The sequence below is a fragment of the Crotalus tigris genome, unplaced genomic scaffold, assembly GCF_016545835.1.
Source record: "Crotalus tigris isolate CLP2741 ecotype Arizona unplaced genomic scaffold, ASM1654583v1 scf7180000017731.4096049, whole genome shotgun sequence".
Classification (NCBI taxonomy): domain Eukaryota; kingdom Metazoa; phylum Chordata; class Lepidosauria; order Squamata; family Viperidae; genus Crotalus; species Crotalus tigris.
In genome coordinates, this window is record NW_024096599.1 from 3,027,705 (window position 1) to 3,049,746 (window position 22,042).

The following is a 22,042-nucleotide window of genomic DNA, read 5'->3' on the forward strand; positions in this document are numbered from 1 at the left end:
GCGGCTGGGGTGGCAGTACTAGTACTGGAGGCTGTGGACAGTGACACGCAACTGGTGGTGTGGCCCAAGATGCATGAGGTCAGACCAGAAGAGCTGGCAATCGATGCATGGTCAGTCCCCAGAATAGCGCAGGAGGGAGGAGCCTCAGGAGAGTGGTGGCATAGCTCAGCTGTGTGGTCTTGCAGCCTGCCAACCACACACACCGGATGTTTTGGACCACCCATTGATTGAGTGGTGAGAGAGTCACCTAACGGACGAGGATGAAGGGGAGTTATTCCATGGCGCCACGGCGGCATACAATCGATGTGTCGCGGGAGAGGTTTGGAGAGTTCGGGTTCCAGGATCCCCCTGCGTGGCCATGTTGGGAGGTTGGGCCTGAGATGGTGGCCTAGCAACGAATGGGACCCCAGCCAACCCAGACATTGCAGACCCGGTTCCAATTGGCTAGCCCGAAACTTAAATTGGATTCCAGACATGTTCATGACATTGCACAGGTGAGAGGCCCCAATCAGAGAGCATCCCAGTAGGACAACCGCAGGCTGCGTGGGACAGAAGGTCAATTCTGGCTCCAAGCGGAGGCCCTGTCAGGGGTCCAGTTCCAGTGGCTGGGTTGTCGGCTCAGCGGGATGCCAGTGTCAGGGATCAGTGCTCTCCACAGGCTGGTGATGCCCTGTAAGGTCCTGGATGGCCCATGGGGTTTTGGCCCCAGGGTATGTCCTGGGGTCCTCTGCCCTTGCAGGTGACATTCAATGGGAACCTGGACGGTCTGGCATTGTTTCTAAGCCAGGTCATCAGTCATTTGGACCAATATGCCCGCTTTTACCTATCCCAATGGGTGATGGTGGTGGCGGTGATCACAGTATTGCAGGGTGAAGCTATGGGCTGGGTGCCAGATCTGCATAGTGATCATGCAAGGGAGCTGGTGGATGCCGGACTATTTCCGGAGATCTGTGTGTTCAATTCGAGGACGTGTCCCATGTTCAGCGAGCAGAACGGGAATTGATGGCACTGAAGCAACAGGGCCGGTCCATGGTTGAATATGTATGGGAGTTCCAGCGAGTAGCCAGCAGGTTGTGGCCCTGGCCAGAACGCCTACTAGTCCACCAATTCTGGCCGGATTTGGACTGTGACTTGTGCCAAGCATGCAACTACCGTGGCATCCCAGGCAAGTTACAAGACTGGTTCCAAGCAGTAGTGGACTTGGATGCAGGGTTGCGTGAGTTCTGTCCCAAGGGGGATGGGCCCTCAGGACCACGTAGGCCCGTGGAGAAACTGGGGCGAAAGCCGGGTAACCCTAGGCCCAGTTGTGGGTCTTTCCGCTGGCACTGCTCGCCCTTTGTTCAGATGCTTTCGCTGCAATCAGCGAAATCATGTCAGAGTGTACCGCAAAAAAACAATCTACCTGTGAACTCAACATCTTGTTTCCTGTTGGAGCCAGGAGTGTGGCAAGGATCTCAGACATAGAGATCTTTTAAAATAGTTGTTTCTTTGATGTCTTTGCAGATGTTGATGTAAGACTGCTTCTTGTCTCTTCTTTAAAAGCTCTCTGAAATTGTTAAGATCCTTCTTGAGATCTTTGCCTTTCTTGGCTTTGGCTTCTCTTCTTGGCAATTTGCATGGTTTATTCTGACATCCAGTTTGCTTTATTTTGTTTCTTTTTACATTACATTATTACATTAATCTGTAATGATTTCTTTAAGTTTATTCTACAGTTCCTCTGGTGGATATATGCTAAAGATGATATTATGGAAACTGCTTATCTTTTTATTCTGCTTTAGCTTAACTGAGAACTTGGATATAAGCAATTTGTAATTTGTTCCACAGTCAACTCCAGCCATCTCTTTGCTGTCATAACTGAGCTCTTCCAACTCTTTACCAGTAATGTATCAGTATGCAAGAAATCACACAGGGAAAAAACAATATTGTTGGAAAATAAAGATCTTCATTTAACTGCAGTAATCCCAGCCCCAAATAATCAATGCATATTTAAATCAAAGATTTTTAAATGATTTTTTTTTAGACTAGAAAGTGTTACCAGCATCTGCAGAGATAACTGAGATACCAGCAAAACCCATCTGGTTTTGAATAAAATTACATATACACATATTAAGACATAATTTAACTATGGTTCTTGAATAAACTACAATTGGCTAAATTTGTGCAATTTGGTAAGGCATAACTTGTAAATTGCAAACTGCAGGAGTTTGATTCACACAATACCTAAGGCAAAACCAAAATCAATGCGGGTTTTTACATTGTGTAACCTCAGGACAAAAGGTTGGAACATCTCAGGGGACCACCCCCCCTCGTACCCCTCCCCAAAACCATAAAAGCCAAGGGAAAAGAAATGCACTTGCTGTTGCAAATAATCTTTGCATCAGTAAATCAATTTGGAAGCCTACAAATTCCAATAGTTTTGCCTAGACTTGGTATCCTTGAGGAAAAACCTATTCCATAATGTGCCAGAATGATGTGCAAACTTATATTTTTTTCTTGTTAGTTTATGAGTTAGGATCTAATGCGTCATATGAATTCAGCCACTAGTTTATTTAATCAATTATAATTATCTCAGTGTGAAGACAAGGCCACATTTAAAATCAGAATTAAGATACTTAAGTATGATGCTAATAGTTCATTTAGGTATCAAGATTTTTTTTTACTCCCAGAATTACCAGTATATGTATAATAGGCATTTATTGCTAACCCATTGCTGTGCAATACAAGAAAAGAGTAGATGTTTGTGTTCTGCTAAGAGATTTCATTAATATATTTTTTCTGCTTCCCTTTTGCTGTTTCTTATTGGTTTATGTTTTATTCATTTAAAAGTTAATCTGGTCATGCTGATATGTGTGGAAGCTGCAACCTAGTGGTAGATGAACTTTAATTTAAAAAATGTTGACTATCCTGACACACCCAAGTTATTTTCTGGGCAACAGTACAGAAGTAGTTTGCCACTGCCTTTTAGGATGTTTTTTTCCCTTCCCAATTTAGCCTACAGCCTTGGTTAATTCTTGGCACAGGCAGTTAAGCAAGATTTATACAAGCCAAACAGGAAATCATATTGGGCCAGAAGGAGCCTTGGCATGAGTTTAATGAGGTTGCTTCAGACAGACGAATACAGTCTATGTATGCTTGTGTTGGGCTTCAAAGATTTAGTGAGCCTTGAAAGTGAAATCTGTACTCTAAAGAACAGATTTCCTGACGCTTCACCAGCAACTGTGGCTGGCATATTTAGAGGCAAGATGGTCTGCTATGCAAATCACAAACAACTGAGAGGAATTGACTGGGCTCCTGTTTTTATAACTAGGAATGCTGGCTTCTGATTGGTCTTTAGCTAAACTTTTTTCTGACTGGATCAGTTGGTGAAGGTTGATGAGCCCCCTTATTGTCTAGAGTCCATGTTTATTAAACTCTGAAGCACAACACTGCCAAATCCGTAGCTCTGTCCACACAGTCGTTACCTAAAATTAACCTAATCATAGTTCACTCAACACATTTCTGAATTTGCATGACATACTAAATATAAATTATTCTCATGATCTGGATTTATAAGACATGTTGGACTGAAATGTCATTAGTTAATCTATGGTTCAACGAGTTGTATGAACACAACCTATAAGAAACATAGGCAGCAGAGGCAATAAAATCTACTCAATTGGATTCTGAGGATCTCTTAATCTGAGATCCCTTTGGCTCTGGAACTATTATTCACTGTGATTGTGAATATATTCACTATATTATGAATTCATATGAATATCAATATAGAATATATTCACTAAATTATGAAATGTATATGTGTAATATACGTAGACAGGCAATATTTCCACAAGCAGGCTGAAGACTGGCTTAAAGCCATTTATGAAAAGTGTCGGCTTAGTCAAATTTTTCAGGAACATCAACAACATAAACAATGATATATTTAGTTGCAATATAGAATCAAAGTCTGAATTTTAGATTAGCTGCTCTTGATTTACGATGCAAGTATGCATATCATTTCACAAACTAATCATTGTCCATAACACCTATGGACAGAATGAATCCTTTTTCTCCATTTGATTAGTATTTAGACTTCGTGGAAACTATTACAGTATGATTATGCAGGATGTTCCCACCTATCATTTTAGTGAATTTTCAAAAGAAAAACTATGTGTACTTTTTAGCTGTTTTAATTTCTTTTTTTTTTGTTAGACACCTGATCAAGATTTTTACCAATTTAAACTTGTGTAAATCATTATTAATAGATTTTATTCCAATAAAATATTTAAAATACATTATACAATTTCTGTCATGATATACAATATAAAATTTCATAGACCAATTCTAACAGTATAGCAGTATTCTTTATTAGGGATCCACCATATTGTATTCAAATATTTGTTTTTAAAATCTCCTGAAATCAGGAGTGATAAGATTGTGCTGCCAAAATCTAGAGGCAATATACCTGAGTTTAAGTGCCATGATTTTTGTTGCTAATGCTGCTTTTATTCAGAGAGTGAGTTGAAGTGGGAAACCTCCAAAGAGGTTAACTCTGAAAAATAAAAATCAGCATTTTTAGCTGAATTTTGGGTTGTTTGGCTTTTTTTCAGGATTTTAAGGATAGGAATAGTTAGCATATAGAAGACAATCATTTCCAATTCTTCCTTTAATTTAAAGATAGACCCAAAATAGTGATTCCAGGTGTTATTTTTTTTTAAAGGCTCTAAAATGTCAGACATCACAGACTGCCTCCTGTAGCTCTTTGAAAGTTGAGGAAGCTGAATGGCAATCCCAATACCCTCCAACATGTACCACCCTAGCCTTAAATAGCTCCTTAGTGTATACACTTAAGTAGACATAGAAACTAAGTCCATTAAAATCAATCCAAATGAATTCTGTTTAACCATGTTTGAGACCAGGATCAGCCTGCATCCATAACACACACAAATATTTGACTTTCTATAAGGTTTGCATGTAATAGCACACACTTTCTCCCAAATATGCAAACAATTTCTTAAAGTACACAACGGTATTTGCAAGCAAGCATGATCCAAATTGCACACGCAGATTCAGGATATGTGAATACTCTGACACGAACTGCAAGTCTCACTTGGTCCCCTCTGCAGCACAGAATTTCTTCACAGAAAGGAGATCTATTTGAAGAAGCAGAAACATGAAGAGCTACTGTAATTTGATTGAAATAAATAACACATCCAGCATATGTTAGGAATACTAATTATTACACAAAAATATTAACATTCAAGTTAGTTTAGAATCACACTATATAATAAAAGAGTTGAAAGGGGGCATTTAGGCCACCAAATCCAACCTTCTCTGATTGAGGTAAGAATTCAAACAAATTGGCCATCTAGCCTCTCCTTCAACACAGCAATGAAAAAGAGCCTTCTTCATTTCTGGATAATTGGTTCTTTATTAGAAAGTTTCTTCTAATTGTCATTCAAATCCATTAAATCCATTAAATCTTTAGAAAGAATAGATCTTAATCTTCTATGTGACATACTATTAGATATTTGAAGAGTGCTCTCATATCCCACTCTCAGTTGTCTTTTCTCAACATACTCAGCTACTTCAATCTCTGTTCAAAGGACACATTTTGTAATCCTTTGGTTGAATGTGATTTTCAAGCCAGGAATAATCATTAACCTATCTACCATACTTAACTAGCTTGCTAATCTGCATATCATAGTGTACATCAGACATGTCAAACTCGTGACATCACGTGACGTAGTGTGACGTATCAGAACTTTTCCCCCATTGCCAGCAATGCGGTGGGCGCGGTTTCTTCGTGACGTGTCCGGCCCACAGACTGGCAGTTTGACACCCCGGTGTACATTATTATCCCTCCTAACATACAATTTAAAGCCTTACTAACCAGGCTCACTGTGCTTTGGCTGAACACATTTATTGGTTTTATGAGTTATGATCCATCTTGTGCCAGCAGCCCATCATCTACATAACTCAAGTTATGTCCCCAGAAACCAAATTGCAGCTGTTGACACAATTTGCATAGCCAATCAGGTCGTTTTATTTAAATAAATTATTGTTCACTGAAATAGCAAGAATGATAGTTGTCTAGATTCTGGCCTTATCTATTAGCCAGGTAATAAAAATGCAAATAATTGCAGGTAAACTTAAGTGTCTAGCAGTAATCTCCCATACCTTCTCCTGAACTCAGACCATGCATAGAGGAATGGAAGCAAATATTTTAGAATCTCAATCCTGTCAACAGTCCAATAATATCAAAAGCTAACGATAGGGTCAGGAGAACTGGGAGGATTATTTTCAGTTTCTTGGTAAAGATCATATACCAAGGTAATCAAAGCAATTTCACCATTAATAAGTCTAATTAAAATGGATCCAGAAACTCAGTATCACTCTGAAGCCCTTCTTAATAACCTCAGGAAGAAATGAAATAGATTTTCCACATTAAATGGTGGTGATATTACCCCATAATGGGGAAGTACACCCAAACTGATTTTGTTTCTGCTAGCTATGACTAGTGCATTATTCTAATGTTATTAGATTTTTATTCTGCCTCTTTTATATATAACTCAAGGCAGCAAACATACCTCATATTACTTTCCTCATAACCACCAATTGTGAAATGGGCTTAGCATATGGCCCCGTCACCCAGCCAGTTTGCATGCCTAAGGGATGCATGGAAATCAAGTCTCCTGGTTTGTAGATCAGCATCTTAACCACTGCGCTGAACTGGCTCTCATAATTTTCTCATAATCTCTCCAATTTTCTATTCTGTTTGATCTGATATTGAACTGGATATCTTATACAGAATTATAATATCAGACCAGTATCTTAGATAAAAATTATATTGAAAAAAGGAAACAAGTTTTACCGAAGACATGCAGCAAATGCTCTCCTAGCATTTCTATACACAAAATGGATGGGAAATCCTTTGAATGTATGACCATCTGGTACTGCTCTCCTGATAACATCTTGAAATTCTTCATTTCCTGAAGAAATTCCCGTTGTGCGTTCAAGTTCATAGGCTGCCAAAGCTGGTGACAAGAAATAAGATAACTGGTCGTCCCAAACTGTTGCAAGACCAAGATCCTATATGTTGACAAAACAAAAAATCAGTTGATAATTGCCATTAATTATAAGAGATGGAGAGCTTACAAACAAAACAACTCACAATTTAGCTAGGTAATTTAATATTCTACCCTCACTCATAATATTTTTAGTTTACAAATCTGAATTATAAAACAGAATGTCATATGCCCTGTGATATCTATAGGGAAAACAGGTAAAACGAAAACTACCATTTCTTCGAGTCCTTATACTATATTATTAAACTTTGTCACTTGAAATTAGCCATTGTAAGGAAATTTACAGTTTTCCCTTTGTAAGGTTATAAATGTAAGCTTGGTTTTCTTAAAACACTTGGACAAAGGTCAGAAGACGAGTGTTTAAGAAAGTCTTCAGCAGCTTTTTTTCTGATAGGAGGTACTTTTATAAAAATGTAAAAATTACATTACAAAGTTGGCCAAATTTTCTTGAAGGCCGAAGAACACAAAGGTTTTATGTTATTTGACTATTGTGAGGTTTAGCTGGAAATGTACAAGACAAAATGGGTGTAGATCACATTGCAAATTACAAACACCATGAACTATTTTTTTTCTACCAGTAATATGTTTCCTGAGAGAAGGAGAGTGGGAGAGACAGAATGGTCTAGAAACAAACCATATCAATTAGCATATAAGTACTTTAACCATTGTAATTTTTTTTAATATACAATAAGAAAAAATAGTAATATTAACTAATTCAAAATCTAAACTGTCTTGGTCTGCCACCTAGTGGTGTAATGAATGACATGAAACCGCTGGGCTCTAAGCCTCTGAGCTTCTTTAGTCACTTTGCCCAGCAAAGACTAATATAAAATCTTCAAGCTTTTACCATTCTATCCAGGAATTATGTACAAATGAAACCTTTTCATCTTTTCCATTTTATTATTTAAGATACTCAGAAGAAAAATCCAGGATTATGTGAAAATCCTATATTCATCCAGATTAAAAGGTTAGTAACTACATAAAACAGTGCTCACTACTGTAAATAAACTTACGGATGTCATAACCAAGAGGAATTCGGCCATGTGCTCTTTTTAAAAGTTTTAGAAAAATAGTGAGTTCATTGTAAAGGGTGAAGGGGTGGGTAAAAGGAAAGCACAGTCGCTGTCACATGATTTCCCACTTAACAACCATTTCACTTAGCCACTGAGTTGCCAGTCACAATTATGGTTGCTAAACGGGGTACCTGTGCTTCTACCCAGAATTGATTAGAATATAAATATACATTCTTATTTTTAATTAACAGTAATGAACTGTTTTCAGATTTACTAAAGCAACTCACGGAATATAATTCAATATCCTTTGCCAGAATTAGTTTCAATCCTACTTGACTCTGGCTGTTCTAAACAGTCATATTATTTTAAACATTATGCTGTATGAAAAAGATCTGAGTTGAAAGCAAAATTACTGAGTCTGATAGAAAATGGGTCGTAGGATAGGAGTAACCTGACCCAGTATTACTGTAGAAGAACCAAGGACAGAAGCTGAAATAGGAGCAATTTAAAAACCAGAAGAAGCATTTAAGATATCTAGATGCAGCATTTAAAAATAAAAAAGAAATATGTGGCAAATTTTCAAGAAGCATACACTTAAGTTTTAAGTAAATTTTCAAAAAAAGGTATGACGGTACATCAAATGTTTACCAGAAAGTTGCTCTGGATTTATTAAAAATATTACCAGTTTAAAACTAGCAATTATTTGATGAAAAACTTTTAGCTATTACAAATTGCTTTCATGACTAAGATGCCCAACCAGTGTTCAAGGAATCTGTTTTTTGTTTACAAGGGATGCTGTAACTTAAAAGTAAATTGGCTTTATTTTTAAAAAGTAAATGTATATATTTCATATGTACCAAATAATGATACCTACCTTCCTATGTTCTATGACTAACATTCTAAATTGCAATTCTAGTTCGTTGCTTGCTGCTGCAGCCTCAGTTGTGGAACTACAGAGAGGAGGAAAAGGTGGAAGTGCAGTTGTGGCCCCTGGAGAACACACAGATTTGATTGCTTCTCCACTCATTGGTTTCCATTTGGATTCATCGTGCAAATCAAAGATACAAATTTCTACAGCATCAGAAGGCTGGCAGTTTGCCAAAAACGTCTGATGATTGAAGATACATCCTATTGTTCTGTAAGGATATAGTGCCGTGGGTTGCTTAACATTTGGAGGATCATCTGGTTTGACAGGGTTGTGGATGTACCTAAAGAACAAAAGGCATGCCTTAATACAGCAAAAATTAAGTTAAATTTTAAAGTAATCTAAATGGATTAGCTTTTTAATTGACATTAGGTTGGCATAGAGGAATTGCTGATTGCTTTGCTATGATTAAAAATACAGGGATGGGTTGAAGAATACACACTTTCATTCAACAGTACGTTCATAAATCCCTATGCAAACTCAAGAGCTAAACCTGAATCTCTGTTCTTCATTTCACAATGCAGTATTTCACTGTCCTGTCCTCACCCTTGTACTTTAGTCACTTTTCATTCTTATGCCACTAGTTTTTCACCACAAAACAGGCATTTCCATTGTAAAATTGCCCTGAAAAAATGAATGTTGCATTGAAACATTGGTTGCTTTAAGTGCCTGGCAAGTACACAATCAAGCTACCTAACCAGAATTTTGCCACTTGTATACATTACTGAGAAATTAACTTTTGGGCCTATACATTTATTCTCATGGATTGTAAATGTTGCCAAGTTGCTGACTTTTGAGTTCAGAATAGTAATTATTTTGCATGGCATTTTAATGAGGTAGTGTGTTCAGTCTGAACAGAAACATTTTTTGTTAAATAATAATTTAATGCAATGAATGGTTAAACAAAGCTAAATGCTTTCCAATACAGTTTGTATTCTGATGTTTGAATTGTCATAACTTACCATACTTTTATTAATTTTCTTACCTATGTCCTGTTAAACTCTCCCAGAAAGTAGTTACTCCATCAATCCCATAAGTCATCACCCATGTGTGAGGAGTGCCTTTAGCTTTTGTTCCTACACAAACAAACGCTTCCATCCCAAATCCCAACAGAAGACTACACAAAAGGTTAGCGTGATCTTCACAATCACCCTGAACAGGAGATATAATAAATGTAGAACACAAACTCATGAGAACTATTTTTATTTTTTTACAAAATAAAACTTAATATCTAATTAAGATATAAGTAACATAAGTAATGTAGCAACTATCTAAGAACTATATGAGTTCTTGAGTCAAACAAATTATCATTATTTATCATTATAAATATATAGAAATATGCAAAACGTTCTCCTCCTCTATACATGAATCATTTCCTATTCTGAAAGGTTGATGTTTGTAAATGTCCAGATTGGTGTGATCTACAGGAAAAATGAAAGGCTGCAAAATAATCTCTCTCTAGAACAGATCATATATGCACATTTACCATTAGTCTAGATTCATAGATTATCAACAATGTTATTACCATCCAGGTCTCCTCTGAACCATCCCATTCTTAAATAATTCAGCATCTTATAGAAATACATTTTCTGCACTATTTCCAGACTACCTTAAACGACTTCCACTTTGAGGAATTTATTTCTGAAATTTACTTCCCCTTCCAGAATGGTAGAATCTGAATAGTTTTGGCATGATCCAAAGGAAAAATGAAAGGTTCTACAGGTAGTCCTTGAGTTACAATTGTAATTAAGCCTGCCCATCACAGTCATAACTTGTCATGGTTGTAAAGCAGGCAGTCATGTGACCAACCTGATTCTATGTGCCAGTTGTTTCTTTAGTGGCAGTTGTTAAGCAAACCAATGGTTCGCTATGAGTGCAAAAGTAAGTGTTGGTTTGGGGCAAAATGTCTTAAAATATGGTCATGTAACTGCAGGCGGTTGCAAATGTGTCCTGGCTGCCAAATGCCCAAAGTGCAGCCATGTAATTGGGGGGGAGGGGAGATCCAACTGCCAGAACTTTGAATCTAGGTCAGAAGTACCCCAGGTAGATCGGTTGGAACTTCAAAGGACTACCTGTAATGCTCTTCAGAAAGTTTATTCCCAAACAATTGGATTTTCCATATCCTTAGTTAACAAGATGTTACTGAATATATGCTATTAGAAAATGACACATGCACATATTTATGGGAGAAGGAAAACTCAGGCAAATACCTCATTATTTTATATAGGAAATATAGACTAGAATTTGTTCCTTATTTAGTAGTACTAGAAAAAGGCACACATTGAACTTTGCTGCTTAACTTCAGTTTTCTTTATGTCTATACAGTACTATAGCATGTAAAATCATTTAAACTGCATCATTTCATCAGTTCAGTGGCATGATAATTCACAGGGCATCTGGATGAAAGCCATCATATTCAATTTTGCTTGAACTAGGAGTTAATAATATAGAAGAGTTAAGATTTAAATTATACCTTGTTTCTACAGAGAAAGGCCAGAAGAGAACACCATTGTTCTTGTTTACTGTTTCCTCCCCCAATGATAGCGGCCTTTTCATAACCGATCACGTTGACAAATCTTGCAGCTTGCCGAGGTGTGTCCAAAAGTCGGCCTGCTCGAAGTGGCCTAATGTATGAACATACTGGCCTGTTTATCCCATTTTCATCCTGAATGTAAAATGTGTGTGAAAAAGTGAATTAAATCAAATAAACTTCTGCATGCTTCAAAAATTACTATGAAGAACGAGGATGAAAAATAGTTCCCACTGTTTTAAGGAACTCATTTGTTTGCTACTGCTTTTTTTCAGGATGTTTCTCAGACTACCTCTTCTTGTTTAGTTTCTACATCCAGATAAAGTCAGATAGGAGTTGCAACCTCTTAAGATCTTAATTAATTTTAAACCTTAAAAAAGATCTATATGCAGCTTCTCATTTTTTTTCCTTTATCCAACTGCTTGCTTCCTGCCTGACCTCCATCTCTGGTATAATTGAAGCACAGGTTTCAATTTCTGCAATTATCTTCCCAGCATACTCTCTCCCCTCCCCCCCTCTCTTTTTTTGCTTTTTTCTGCTGGAAATGTGAGGGCTATTTTGAATAAGAGAATAATTGACTATATGTATAGAAAATCAATATGGCACCTTATTTTATTCCATTTTTTTAGTTAGGCAATTATACACAAATGTGGCCAGGCAATTATATACAAATGTGACACACGTACACATTATTTGTTTAAAAGTACAAAAACACAATTGTGGAACCAAAGAACAATTAAAGCCATTTGAATTCAAGGATAGCATTACTAGATAATATAATTGCTGAATTATTTCTGTGTATGTGTATGTAATTGTATTATAATTTTCATTTAATATGTATAGATTCTAGGAAAAAATCTCTTGGCCTAATTTTTTTTAATGATTGCTATTTCCCACACTTTTAAAGAGATTCCTTACAAATAATGTAAGGACAATATTATTCAATGAGGCAATGTACAGACAGATGTTGACTTTAGCCAATTCTCCCTACAATCTGAGTACCATCTCCCCACACTATTGATAATCCTCTAATTTCCAGATCTTCTTTTGAAAGAGCACCGAGCAATTGTCAAAAAATTATCACTGGATTCTCTTATACTAGTCTGAATAAAACACAGTGATTACTTTTAAAAGAAACAGGTTGAGATAAAAATTTGGAATCAAGGGAACTGAAGTCTTAGATCCTAAGTAGCTTTTCCTTCCAAAACATTTTTAAATAAATCATAGAGTCTATTTTCTGATAATCAGACTGCTTGCAGATTTTCATGTGTAAATTAAATTTGGGAGCTGGTAGTATAGCTGGTGTTCTGAAAGAGTTTTTTTAGGCCTGATGATGAAAGTGTTTGCTTATTCATAAATCAAATTACTGGGTGGGTGGTTGTGCAACCTCAAAACTCATTTACTAAAAAGCAAACCATTGAGGATGTTTTCTTCTATTCTAATAATCACTCAAGGTGGTGTGCTGGCTTCCCAAGTTACCACTGTATTTTTATAGGAAGATGATCACAAAGCACTCTGCTGAAGCTGCTTACTTTTTTTTTATTTTCTAAGAATGCCTAAAGCAGTGGTTCTCAACCTGTGGGTCGGGACCCCATTTGAGGTCGAACAACCTTTTCACGGGGATCGCCAAACAACGCAGTCTGCCATTTTTTCCCCCTTTTCCTTAGCTGTGCTACTCCCTTTTATTCTATTGGCTTTTGAAAGCCAATAGAATAGACTCTCTTGAATAGAGTCTAATTCTATTGGCTTTCAAAAGCCAATAGGAATTGTCTAGGCTGTCTCTGCCCTGCTGAGCCCACCAAAAGTCCCATTCTGCAAACAGTGCTGCAGCAGTTGAGTAGTCCTCGACTTACAACTGGTTGAGTAGTCCTCGACTTACGACCGGTTGGGGGTCGCAGCATTAAAAAGGTTGAGAACCATGGCCTAAAGGAACATTTAAATTCAGTTTTCCATTTAAATTTTTTTTAACCCTGCACCCCAAAATGCCATATGGAAATAGTGTTTGGATAGCACTGCAGAGGTTATCTATCTAGGAACACTGAGGGACTGAATTCAGGGTAAATTCGTTCCTACAACCTTTTATTCATCAATTATATGAACTGTAAAGTCTAGAATATGGAATGGCCAAACCTGGGCAAATATTTTCACTAGTCTTGAACTGTGTGAAGTCCTGATCTGTAGGTATTCTCTCCACCATTGCTTTGCATACACAAGAAACAAACGTTCCTTTTCTGCTGTTTTCTGCCGTTCTAAAGAAATCTGTAATTGAAAAAACAGCAACCATGTGCTTTACTATTTGTTTCAGTATTCTTTTCTGAATTCAGAAAATTCCATTATAAATCATAAAATATATCCCCTATTAGTGTAAATTGAACAAATAGCTAATGGCTGTTACTAACAAAATACAGTAAATATTCATATAATTCACGGTATAAATAATATGTCCTAGTGTTTTACTGTAATTAAGTTCTAATTTTAAATCAGAATGTGCTTGGTTAATAAAGTGTAAGATACATTATTGCTATATAGTGTACTTGTGGCTGAGTAGCACATTTCAAGAATGATTAAAGCTTGATCCAGACTTGTGCCATAGCAAAACAAGAATACTTTGCCAGTAGTACATTTTTCAGGATATTGATCAATTTTCAGAAATCTTTTAAAGAGAATTTTTCTTTCTCATGAAGCTCCATGCTTTTGCTCTAGCTCAGGGGTAGGCAAACCTTGGCTTTTTTATGACTTGTGGACTTCAACTCCCAGAATTCCTGAGCCAGCCATGCTGAGGGGAAAGGAAGAGGTTTCCAAGCTGAGCCATGCTGGCTCAGGAATTCTGGGAGTTGAAGTCCACAAAAGTCATAAAACTTTTATGAGTCATAAAAGAGCCAAGGTTGCCTACCCCTGCTCTAGCTTCTTTTACCCCAAGGTTAGGTAAGATTTATCTAATACCTAAAATTAGAAACAGCTTTATTGTTGAGGGCAGATTGGACAGTAATCCTGAAGACTTCCCATCCATAGTACCATCTCCCACATAAATTGGCCATTTGCAACAAAAATGTGAATTGGAAGGCATATGTGATAATATCTTGAAATAAATTAGAGTTGCTCATTCCATGTTTCACATTGATTTTAATATTACATTAACTTTGATTATAGGTAGTCCTTGACTTACAATTCATTTAGTGACTGTTCAAAGTTACAACGGCACTGAAAAAAGTGACTTATGACTGTTTTTCACATTTACGACTGCAGCATCCCCATGGTCATGTGATCATAATTCAGACACTTGGCAACTGACTCATATTTATGACAGTTGCAGTGTCCCGGGATCATATGGTCATTTTTTGCAAACTTGTGATAAGCAAAGTCAATGGGGAAGTCAGATTCACTTAATAACTGTGTTACTAGCTTAACTGCAGTAGTTCACTTCACTGTGGCCAGAAAGGTCATAAAATGGGGCGAAATTCACTTAGCAACTGTTTCATTTAGCGATGAAAATTTTGGGCTCAACTATAGTTGTAAGAATGTTTCAAGAAAACTACATGCTTGATAAAAAACAAATTTTAACTTGTGAAATAAATATTAAAATTTGCTTAACATTAAAACCAGTCTGAATTGTACTAATATTACTGTTAATTAGAACATACCTGAGTATTAACTATTTCCTGAGAAAGAGTCTTGTTAAGTTTTGGATAGATTTCAAGTTTGATATTAAGTACTCCAACAGAAACCTTTGATTCTGAACCTTTGAACCAAAAGTTACAGAAGAACTTTTGAACTTAAGAAATAAACCTTTTACTAGATCAAACATTCAAGGTATATACAATGTTTATATACAGTATTACTTACATTTACAACTAGGTTTATCATAATTAAAAGTATTTTACACTGCTTCCTCTGTAACTTGGGAGACAGTTTTCCCAAAGTAGAAATTTAAATTTTCATAAGAATAGTTTGGACTATTAGCAACTAGTAAAACAAAGGGAATAACAGAAAATAGTCCAGCTACTCCGATTGAAGAATAAAGGGAAGATCAACAGAGAAACTAGACTTTCTGAAGTTGAGATGCCATTCTGTTTCCCCCTACATATATACATGTTATTGCTGAAATTCAGAAAAAATACTTTTGGGAACTTTCTTCCATGAAATACATTTTCATATTAATTCCATCTTCTTTTCAAAGTTGCACCCAACATCATTTTCCCTAATGTTGAAACAGATTTTAAACTTACCTACACCAAGAAGTTCAACTGCCACATTTGTTATCCTGTTTTCTGCACTAAGGACAGACCGCCATTCTAAGAAATAGGATGCTACTAATGTGGTCTCACCCGAGGTGTCTGTTTTGATCAAGACAATGTGCACTGGATCACATATGGACAGCATAGTGGTAGCATCAACCATTTTGCTTCCTTCACCTGTCAACATCACATCCAACTAGGGTTAACTAAACAGTCCAATTAAAAGCGCTTCCTATTCATATTGCCATTTGTTAACTATGTAAGTACTTAAAATTAATAAATAATATTCAACATATACATGAGATAATAGTACATGAAAGTTATTATCATGACATTTCAGCAATTATTTACAACCAGTTTAAATCATATAGGAAAAACAGCTGGGATTGGAAGCAAGGAAGGAAATTTTGATTGAAAACAGGTTAGTAGAGAAAAGCACCTTATTCCCATTTGTTCTACCAAAAATCACTGAATTAATAAAAAGGAAGATACCAAATTGACTATAATAAAGTAGCTGGTTAGCTTGCTGTTTCACTGAAATATAATCCACAATAGTGAAACAGTATTTCTAAATAGGCTACCAAATTTTTAAAACTGGTGAGATACCAAATATGCTAGAAATCCTTTCAAAAAAGAGCTCATTTGAATTCAAATTACATTATATGAGGCAAGTAATCTGTTTATACAGAAGCTTTCTAGCTTTATTCATTAAAATGTTTAAAACTTTATGTAAAGAAAAAATCCCTGAAAATGCCATCTTGTACAGTTCTCCTCAGAAATCCATCGATTTCTCTGAGATTTATACCAGGACAAACAACTTTCTGAGCTTCCACCTTTAATAGTCTTTTCAAGGATATGCTTAAGGATGCATGGATTTGGTATTTCATACAATATTAGCATTACAGGCAGTCCTTCTTTAATGATTGCCTTGTTTAGAGACTGTTAGCCATTATAATGACAATAAAGTAACTTTATGATTAATTTATACATTTATTTATGAACTTAAATGTATGTATTTATGACTTAAAGCAAAGGAAACCTTAAATAAGATCATAAGCACAGTCACAGCTTCAAGTAAAACCGCTTTGCTTAACAATCAAATACTGGCCTCAACTGTGATTGCTAAACAAGGGATATGAATTTAAGATACGTAAGAAATTTTGACCAAGACTCTAAAAAATAATTGTAAATAAAACAGCATTATTCACTTTAAACTTTAAACCACTTTTAAAACAACTGATATTTTTTATTATTTCCAGTTTCCTATAAATATATGAAGTGAATATATAAAAGGAGAACAGGTAAACTTTCAAACCTGTTGAGTAATTTGATGAATGCAGCAATTTGTTCAAATCATATGCACAAACCATTGCTTGATCTTTAATTTCAAGGCCAGAGTTAACAGATTTATGACCTAACTCATGTTCAGGAAAATGTGTTGGTTTGTTTTTGTTAGAAGACTATGTATAATTCTGAGACATCACCATGACATAAGAGGCACATTACACATCTATGCCTTTGAAAAGAAATCAATCATAATGCTTAAATTAAAATTTTCAATATAGTAAGAGTATACAAATAAAAAAGGAAGATAGAAAAAAGAAAAGGAATGAAAACAGGAAAAACATAGTTACTCCTTCCATTCTTCTATCAAATAACTATTTGCTTATTTATCAAAAAGTCATCAATTTGATCTTTCTTCTTTCAACCAAAAGTCCATGTAGTTTTCAGTCTTTTAAATAAAAATGTGTCATTTTTTGTAATGTTTAGATTCTGATTAATGCACAAATTTACTTACCTAAAGTATCCTTGTGTACTTCAAGCAAAAATCCATCATTGAAATCTGGTTCACAGGCACATGGAACAGGCTTAGAGCGGAAACGCTGGTTCCGGAAATGTAAGTAAAGAGTGAAGGTAGAACAGGTTTGACCAGGCAAAGGTTCAGGTTCCTGAAGATGCTCTAGGAAAGCTTTCCCCCCCAAAACCTGAAGGTAAAGATATCTTCGTGTTGGATCAATATTTGCTGTAAAGTATCGGAAAAATATAAGGTAATACAAATGGTACATAAAATAAAGATAGCAATATTTTTTTAAATCAGTAGGATCTTCAGAAGCATTAAAAAACTTCTTTTAAAATAAGAATGTGCTTTACAATGTTCACCTAATATTTATTTTAAATATTTAAGTTATTTTCCCATCAAATCTATAATAGTGTTTGCTTTTGACCAAATTGTGACTTATTTTGGGTACTACAGCGTTATATTATTTAAGATCTAACAATCGTATATTAAATTTTTCATCTGTATACATATCTATCTATCTCTCTATAAAGGGGAAAGAAAATGAAAGAAGTGTAAACAAATCACAGAATGAAACTCTTATCGTTAAAGTTTTATCAAGATAATATGTAACATACTTTTTTTCAATATTGTTGGTTGCCTGTCAACAAAGTGTGTAGATGGTTTTGGAGTGGAAATTCTTTCCCTGTCGTTTATATCCTACAGATACAATTAAAATAAAGTTAAGGTCATTTTCAAATCAGATTTTCTTACACTTCTGTAAATCTTTATTTTTAATTCTTTATTTTATTCTATCAAAATAGCCAACCCAAGAATATAGCTTTATGATTCAACACTGCTAAATTACCTTTTGCTGGTTATTCTAACATCCATAAGCAAGTAAACTCTTTAGTATGTATTTTTTGAAATATGCATTAAATAAGAACATTCTAATATTTGCATTTCAGCATGCCCAGGTATTTTATATTCTCTTATTCGTTGTTTTGAAAACTAGTATATTTGTCAATAATTATATACACCAAGTTCAGATCCATTTTGGTCACAAGAGGCTGTAGCTGAGGGAGAAACAGGATGTTTATTTATCTTTTATTGTTTGGTGAGAACACATTAAGTGGTAATGGTAGTAGAACCTTCTCACTTCTATTAAATTCAGAGATGGAGAAATTTATTATGCTTATTCTCAGCCTTTTAAGTACTCAATGAGGCCAAATTTGTCATCCACTTTCTGTACCTTTTTTTGAACCTCCTCAGAGTGGCTTCTTAAGGATATAAATGAGATGGCATAGCAGAAAGAGGCAAGTTTATACCGAAGAGGCAACATACACCAGGAATGGCCTTCCCTTTGTGTCCTAACCTCTTATAGCTGTTGCACTTCCAAATCAAGCTGCATTTTGTTCCACTTCAGTAAAGAAACAGAATCAGAGTTTATATTGTTTTAGATAATTTTATATCACAAAAAAGCCTGTCAGAAATTCTTTGTTCAAGAAGAGCACTGATTTTATTATGCACATTCATATTACTCCAGAATGTTTTTTTCTTAATGCAAACTGTACTCACAGACACAAAATTGAGTTCTTTCATAACATCATCAATGATTCCTCGTTGTGTTAAGGCTTTAATTAGATCTTCCTCAGATAACTGCTGATGTTGAGGTGCCAATTCTTCTTTTATGGTCTCAGCAAGAACTGCTCGAATTCTGCTATGAACATCCATCTAAAAGGAAACATCTTTGTTAACAATTCCTAAAATATATTACACCCAATCTTTTAAATAGATCATTCCAAAACAAGAGCAGGATAATTCCTACATGAAAGTAAGTTTGGTTTTTCCATCAGTAGAAGGGCTTATTCCAATGCACAAAAGGCATAGGCATCCATCAGCAAAGGATAATATTTTTAGCCATTCATCTTTCCTTTAGCATTTCTATAAGATCTTTCTGACTATCAGACCTGTTCAGCATAAGCGTAAGAGCAGTGCTGAGCCAATCTATACCAGCTTGCAGGACCCAGCTGGTAAATTTTCAGAAAGTGATTGTAAACCTACCATCCCCAACTCTGCTATTAGTGAAATCCATTAGCGATATTCATGATTCAATCAACATCTAAACAATTATAAAGTTGTAATAAGTGCTTCTTTTTAGCTACTAACTTCAAATGCAATATTAATGTTCTATGACTCCTCTTACAAATTACTCAACAGCACTAGAATGCACTTTTACCGTGTTTCCCCAAAAGTAAGACCTACCCTGAAAAAAAGTGCTAGCTTGACTTTGGATTGGGTCTAATATACGCCCTGCCCCAAGAATAAGCCCTAGTTTTGGGGTGAGGCACATAACTAGAAAGCTGTGGTGGGGGAGGGGAGCTGCCCCACGCTCCCTGCACCCACTTGCCTTGCAGCCAAGCCTCTCCTCGCCGACCCACTTCTTCTGCAGCATCCCCAGGCCTGCCGATGTTGAATCCATAGCTTGATTCTCGGCTGCAGTGGCCTTCCAGAAAGGCCTTTGTCTGTGAAATGCAGGCTGGAGCTCCATTTTCAGTTGCAGAATGAAGCTGTTCCTTTGGCCACAGAAGTGAGCTGGCTGGGCAGGGCTCTTGGTGCCAGAGGCGAGTGGAAAAGACACCCCCCCCAAAATAAGACCTGGTGCTTCTTTTGGAGGGAAAAAAAAAGGACCAGGTCTTATTTTGGGGGAAACACGGTATATCCATGCTTCATAAATATTGGCATTAAATCTTGATATTTTCAGTGTTTCCTTCTTTTCTTCATAGCTGACTCTTCAAAATGTATGTGTATTTTTTAAATTAAGTCCTGAATTCAGGTAGGTAAGTTAAATATTAGTCAGTTTATAATTTATAGCCCACTATACATTTACACTTCCACTGGTTATTTTACTGATTTGTACGTCTTTAAGCACATATTTTTACAACTGAAAATAAACTTTTAGCACAGGTTTACAATTTTATTTTCATTTTATATGTGGTTATAAAATGGATTCAAACAAGTTTTTGTCCAGCTTATTTATTGTATTACTGACTTAATACTCTTCCTTCCAGCTATTACTTGATCAACAACTGGCAGTTGCATTCTAAATTTTCTATCATACATTTAGAACCTTCCATCCTTCTAAGATTGGTAAAATGAAGGCCGAGATTGTTGGGGGCAATATGCTGTTTCTGTAAACCGCTTAGAGAGGGCTATAAAGCACCATGAAGCAGTATATAAGTCTAAGTGGTATTGCTAGAACTGACATTTTTCCAAAGGGAGGTTTTAATTTAAATCTTTACCGTCCTATATCAGTTTAGTCACAACAATGTATCATCTCGATTAACGCAGTCATTCCACCATGCCACTTTTTCTTCTCTGTCATCTTTTTTCAAATTCATCAAAACAAACCAATGACCAAGTTTACGCACTTAGCTTATGCCAAAAATTGGCATTATGTAATCTCAGAGCAATATGCACCCAAAATCTCCTTTTTACCATTTTTGGAACTATTTCTAATCATAACTGATGAAAGGTTATCACAAAGTTTCCTTCCATTTTTTATTTAGGAAAGTTGCAAGATAAGCCTTAAATATCATCATTAAAAACATTAAAAAACAATTTCCACAAACTTTCCTGCAAAAGCCCAAATTCCCTATTTCCCCACCTCTTCCACTGCGCTTCATCAGCCCCTCCTAAATGGTAAAGGTTGTCCAATCCATCACAAAACATAATAAAAAATAAGCTTACTTTTCGTTACACAGCTTTACAATCCACAACAGACAACTTGTCACAACATCCTAAGCCACAAGCATCATATTTTGACTTAGCATGTGAAGCAAGCCTGAATATTGCCTTTATTTTATGAATCAGAACAATGCTCTGAAGAACAGCTAAAGAGCATGTAAAGACTTTAAATAAACAAATAAAAATAGGTTATAATTACTTTCCCTAGAATTGCAACAATGAATTCGCATCATTTATTAGTTTGTATTGCTGTCTAGTGTGCTACATGAACAAAATTCTCGAACTTAGTTTTATCGTTTTGTGTGTCGGGCGAAACTGGACAAGAGTGGGGGGAAAACTATGATTAAATTAAACACGGGCAAATTTCGTCGTGAAATACCCGCCAGTGAGATCACACACAGGCTATAGCTGGGCTGGTTAAAAGGAGAGCCGAGCAGCGAAATAAAGACCCTCAACCTTCGTCAGCTGCTGGTGAATGATTTCCTTTAGTTCCGAGGCCTTTTCTGGCGGCAAAACCATCTTCCTCAACCGGCGTTACAGAAAGCAGAAATCGTGTCGGTTCCCAAGACAAAATCCCTTCGCCATCTCCGGGAACGCAGCCCCAAACCGCCCGCACCTCCCGCCCTCCCGCTCACTGGCCCGCTCGCGCCCTGCCTCTGCTCTGCGAGCACCCATTGGCTCAGTCGTCAGCCAACCAGGGCCTGATGCCCCACCCTCATTTGGGCAGCGGTCTTTCATCCCAGCCATCTTG

The 22,042-nt window shown here is 36.3% G+C and overlaps 1 protein-coding gene across 3 annotated transcripts; it reads right to left on the reverse strand.

The window, feature by feature from the left end:
* Nucleotides 1-4,224: 4,224 nt before the first annotated feature.
* On the reverse strand, nucleotides 4,225-21,892 carry CEP76 (centrosomal protein 76). 3 transcript variants are annotated; one of them, XM_039339265.1, is made up of 13 exons: nucleotides 21,691-21,889; nucleotides 19,955-20,211; nucleotides 19,123-19,278; nucleotides 18,183-18,264; nucleotides 17,566-17,790; nucleotides 15,759-15,944; nucleotides 15,174-15,271; nucleotides 13,663-13,791; nucleotides 11,476-11,667; nucleotides 9,988-10,154; nucleotides 8,952-9,285; nucleotides 6,851-7,068; nucleotides 4,225-5,129 (listed from the first exon to the last, which is right to left on the reverse strand). In XM_039339265.1, exons 2-13 carry the CDS (start codon nucleotides 20,093-20,095, stop codon nucleotides 4,991-4,993), a joined length of 2,067 nt encoding a protein of 688 aa, XP_039195199.1. In that variant the 5' UTR covers nucleotides 20,096-20,211; nucleotides 21,691-21,889; the 3' UTR covers nucleotides 4,225-4,990. The 3 variants fall into 3 exon arrangements, with proteins under 3 accessions (XP_039195199.1, XP_039195200.1, XP_039195201.1); XM_039339266.1 differs by having other exon boundaries at nucleotides 21,748-21,877; XM_039339267.1 differs by lacking the exon at nucleotides 19,955-20,211 and having other exon boundaries at nucleotides 21,748-21,892.
* Between the last annotated feature and the right edge of the window lie 150 nt (nucleotides 21,893-22,042).

Excerpts from the sequence above, each read along its gene's own strand:
- CEP76 (XM_039339265.1), bottom strand. The coding sequence starts at position 20,095 with ATGGAGCTCCAGCCTGCATTTCACAGACAAAGGCCTTTCTGGAAGGCC. Across the intron at positions 13,792-15,173 it reads AGGAAATAGTTAATACTCAG|ATTTCTTTAGAACGGCAGAA; the intron begins GTATGTTCTAAT and ends TTTCAATTACAG. Across the intron at positions 5,130-6,850 it reads GCATTTGCTGCATGTCTTCG|ATCTCCTTTCTGTGAAGAAA; the intron begins GTAAAACTTGTT and ends TTCTTCAAATAG.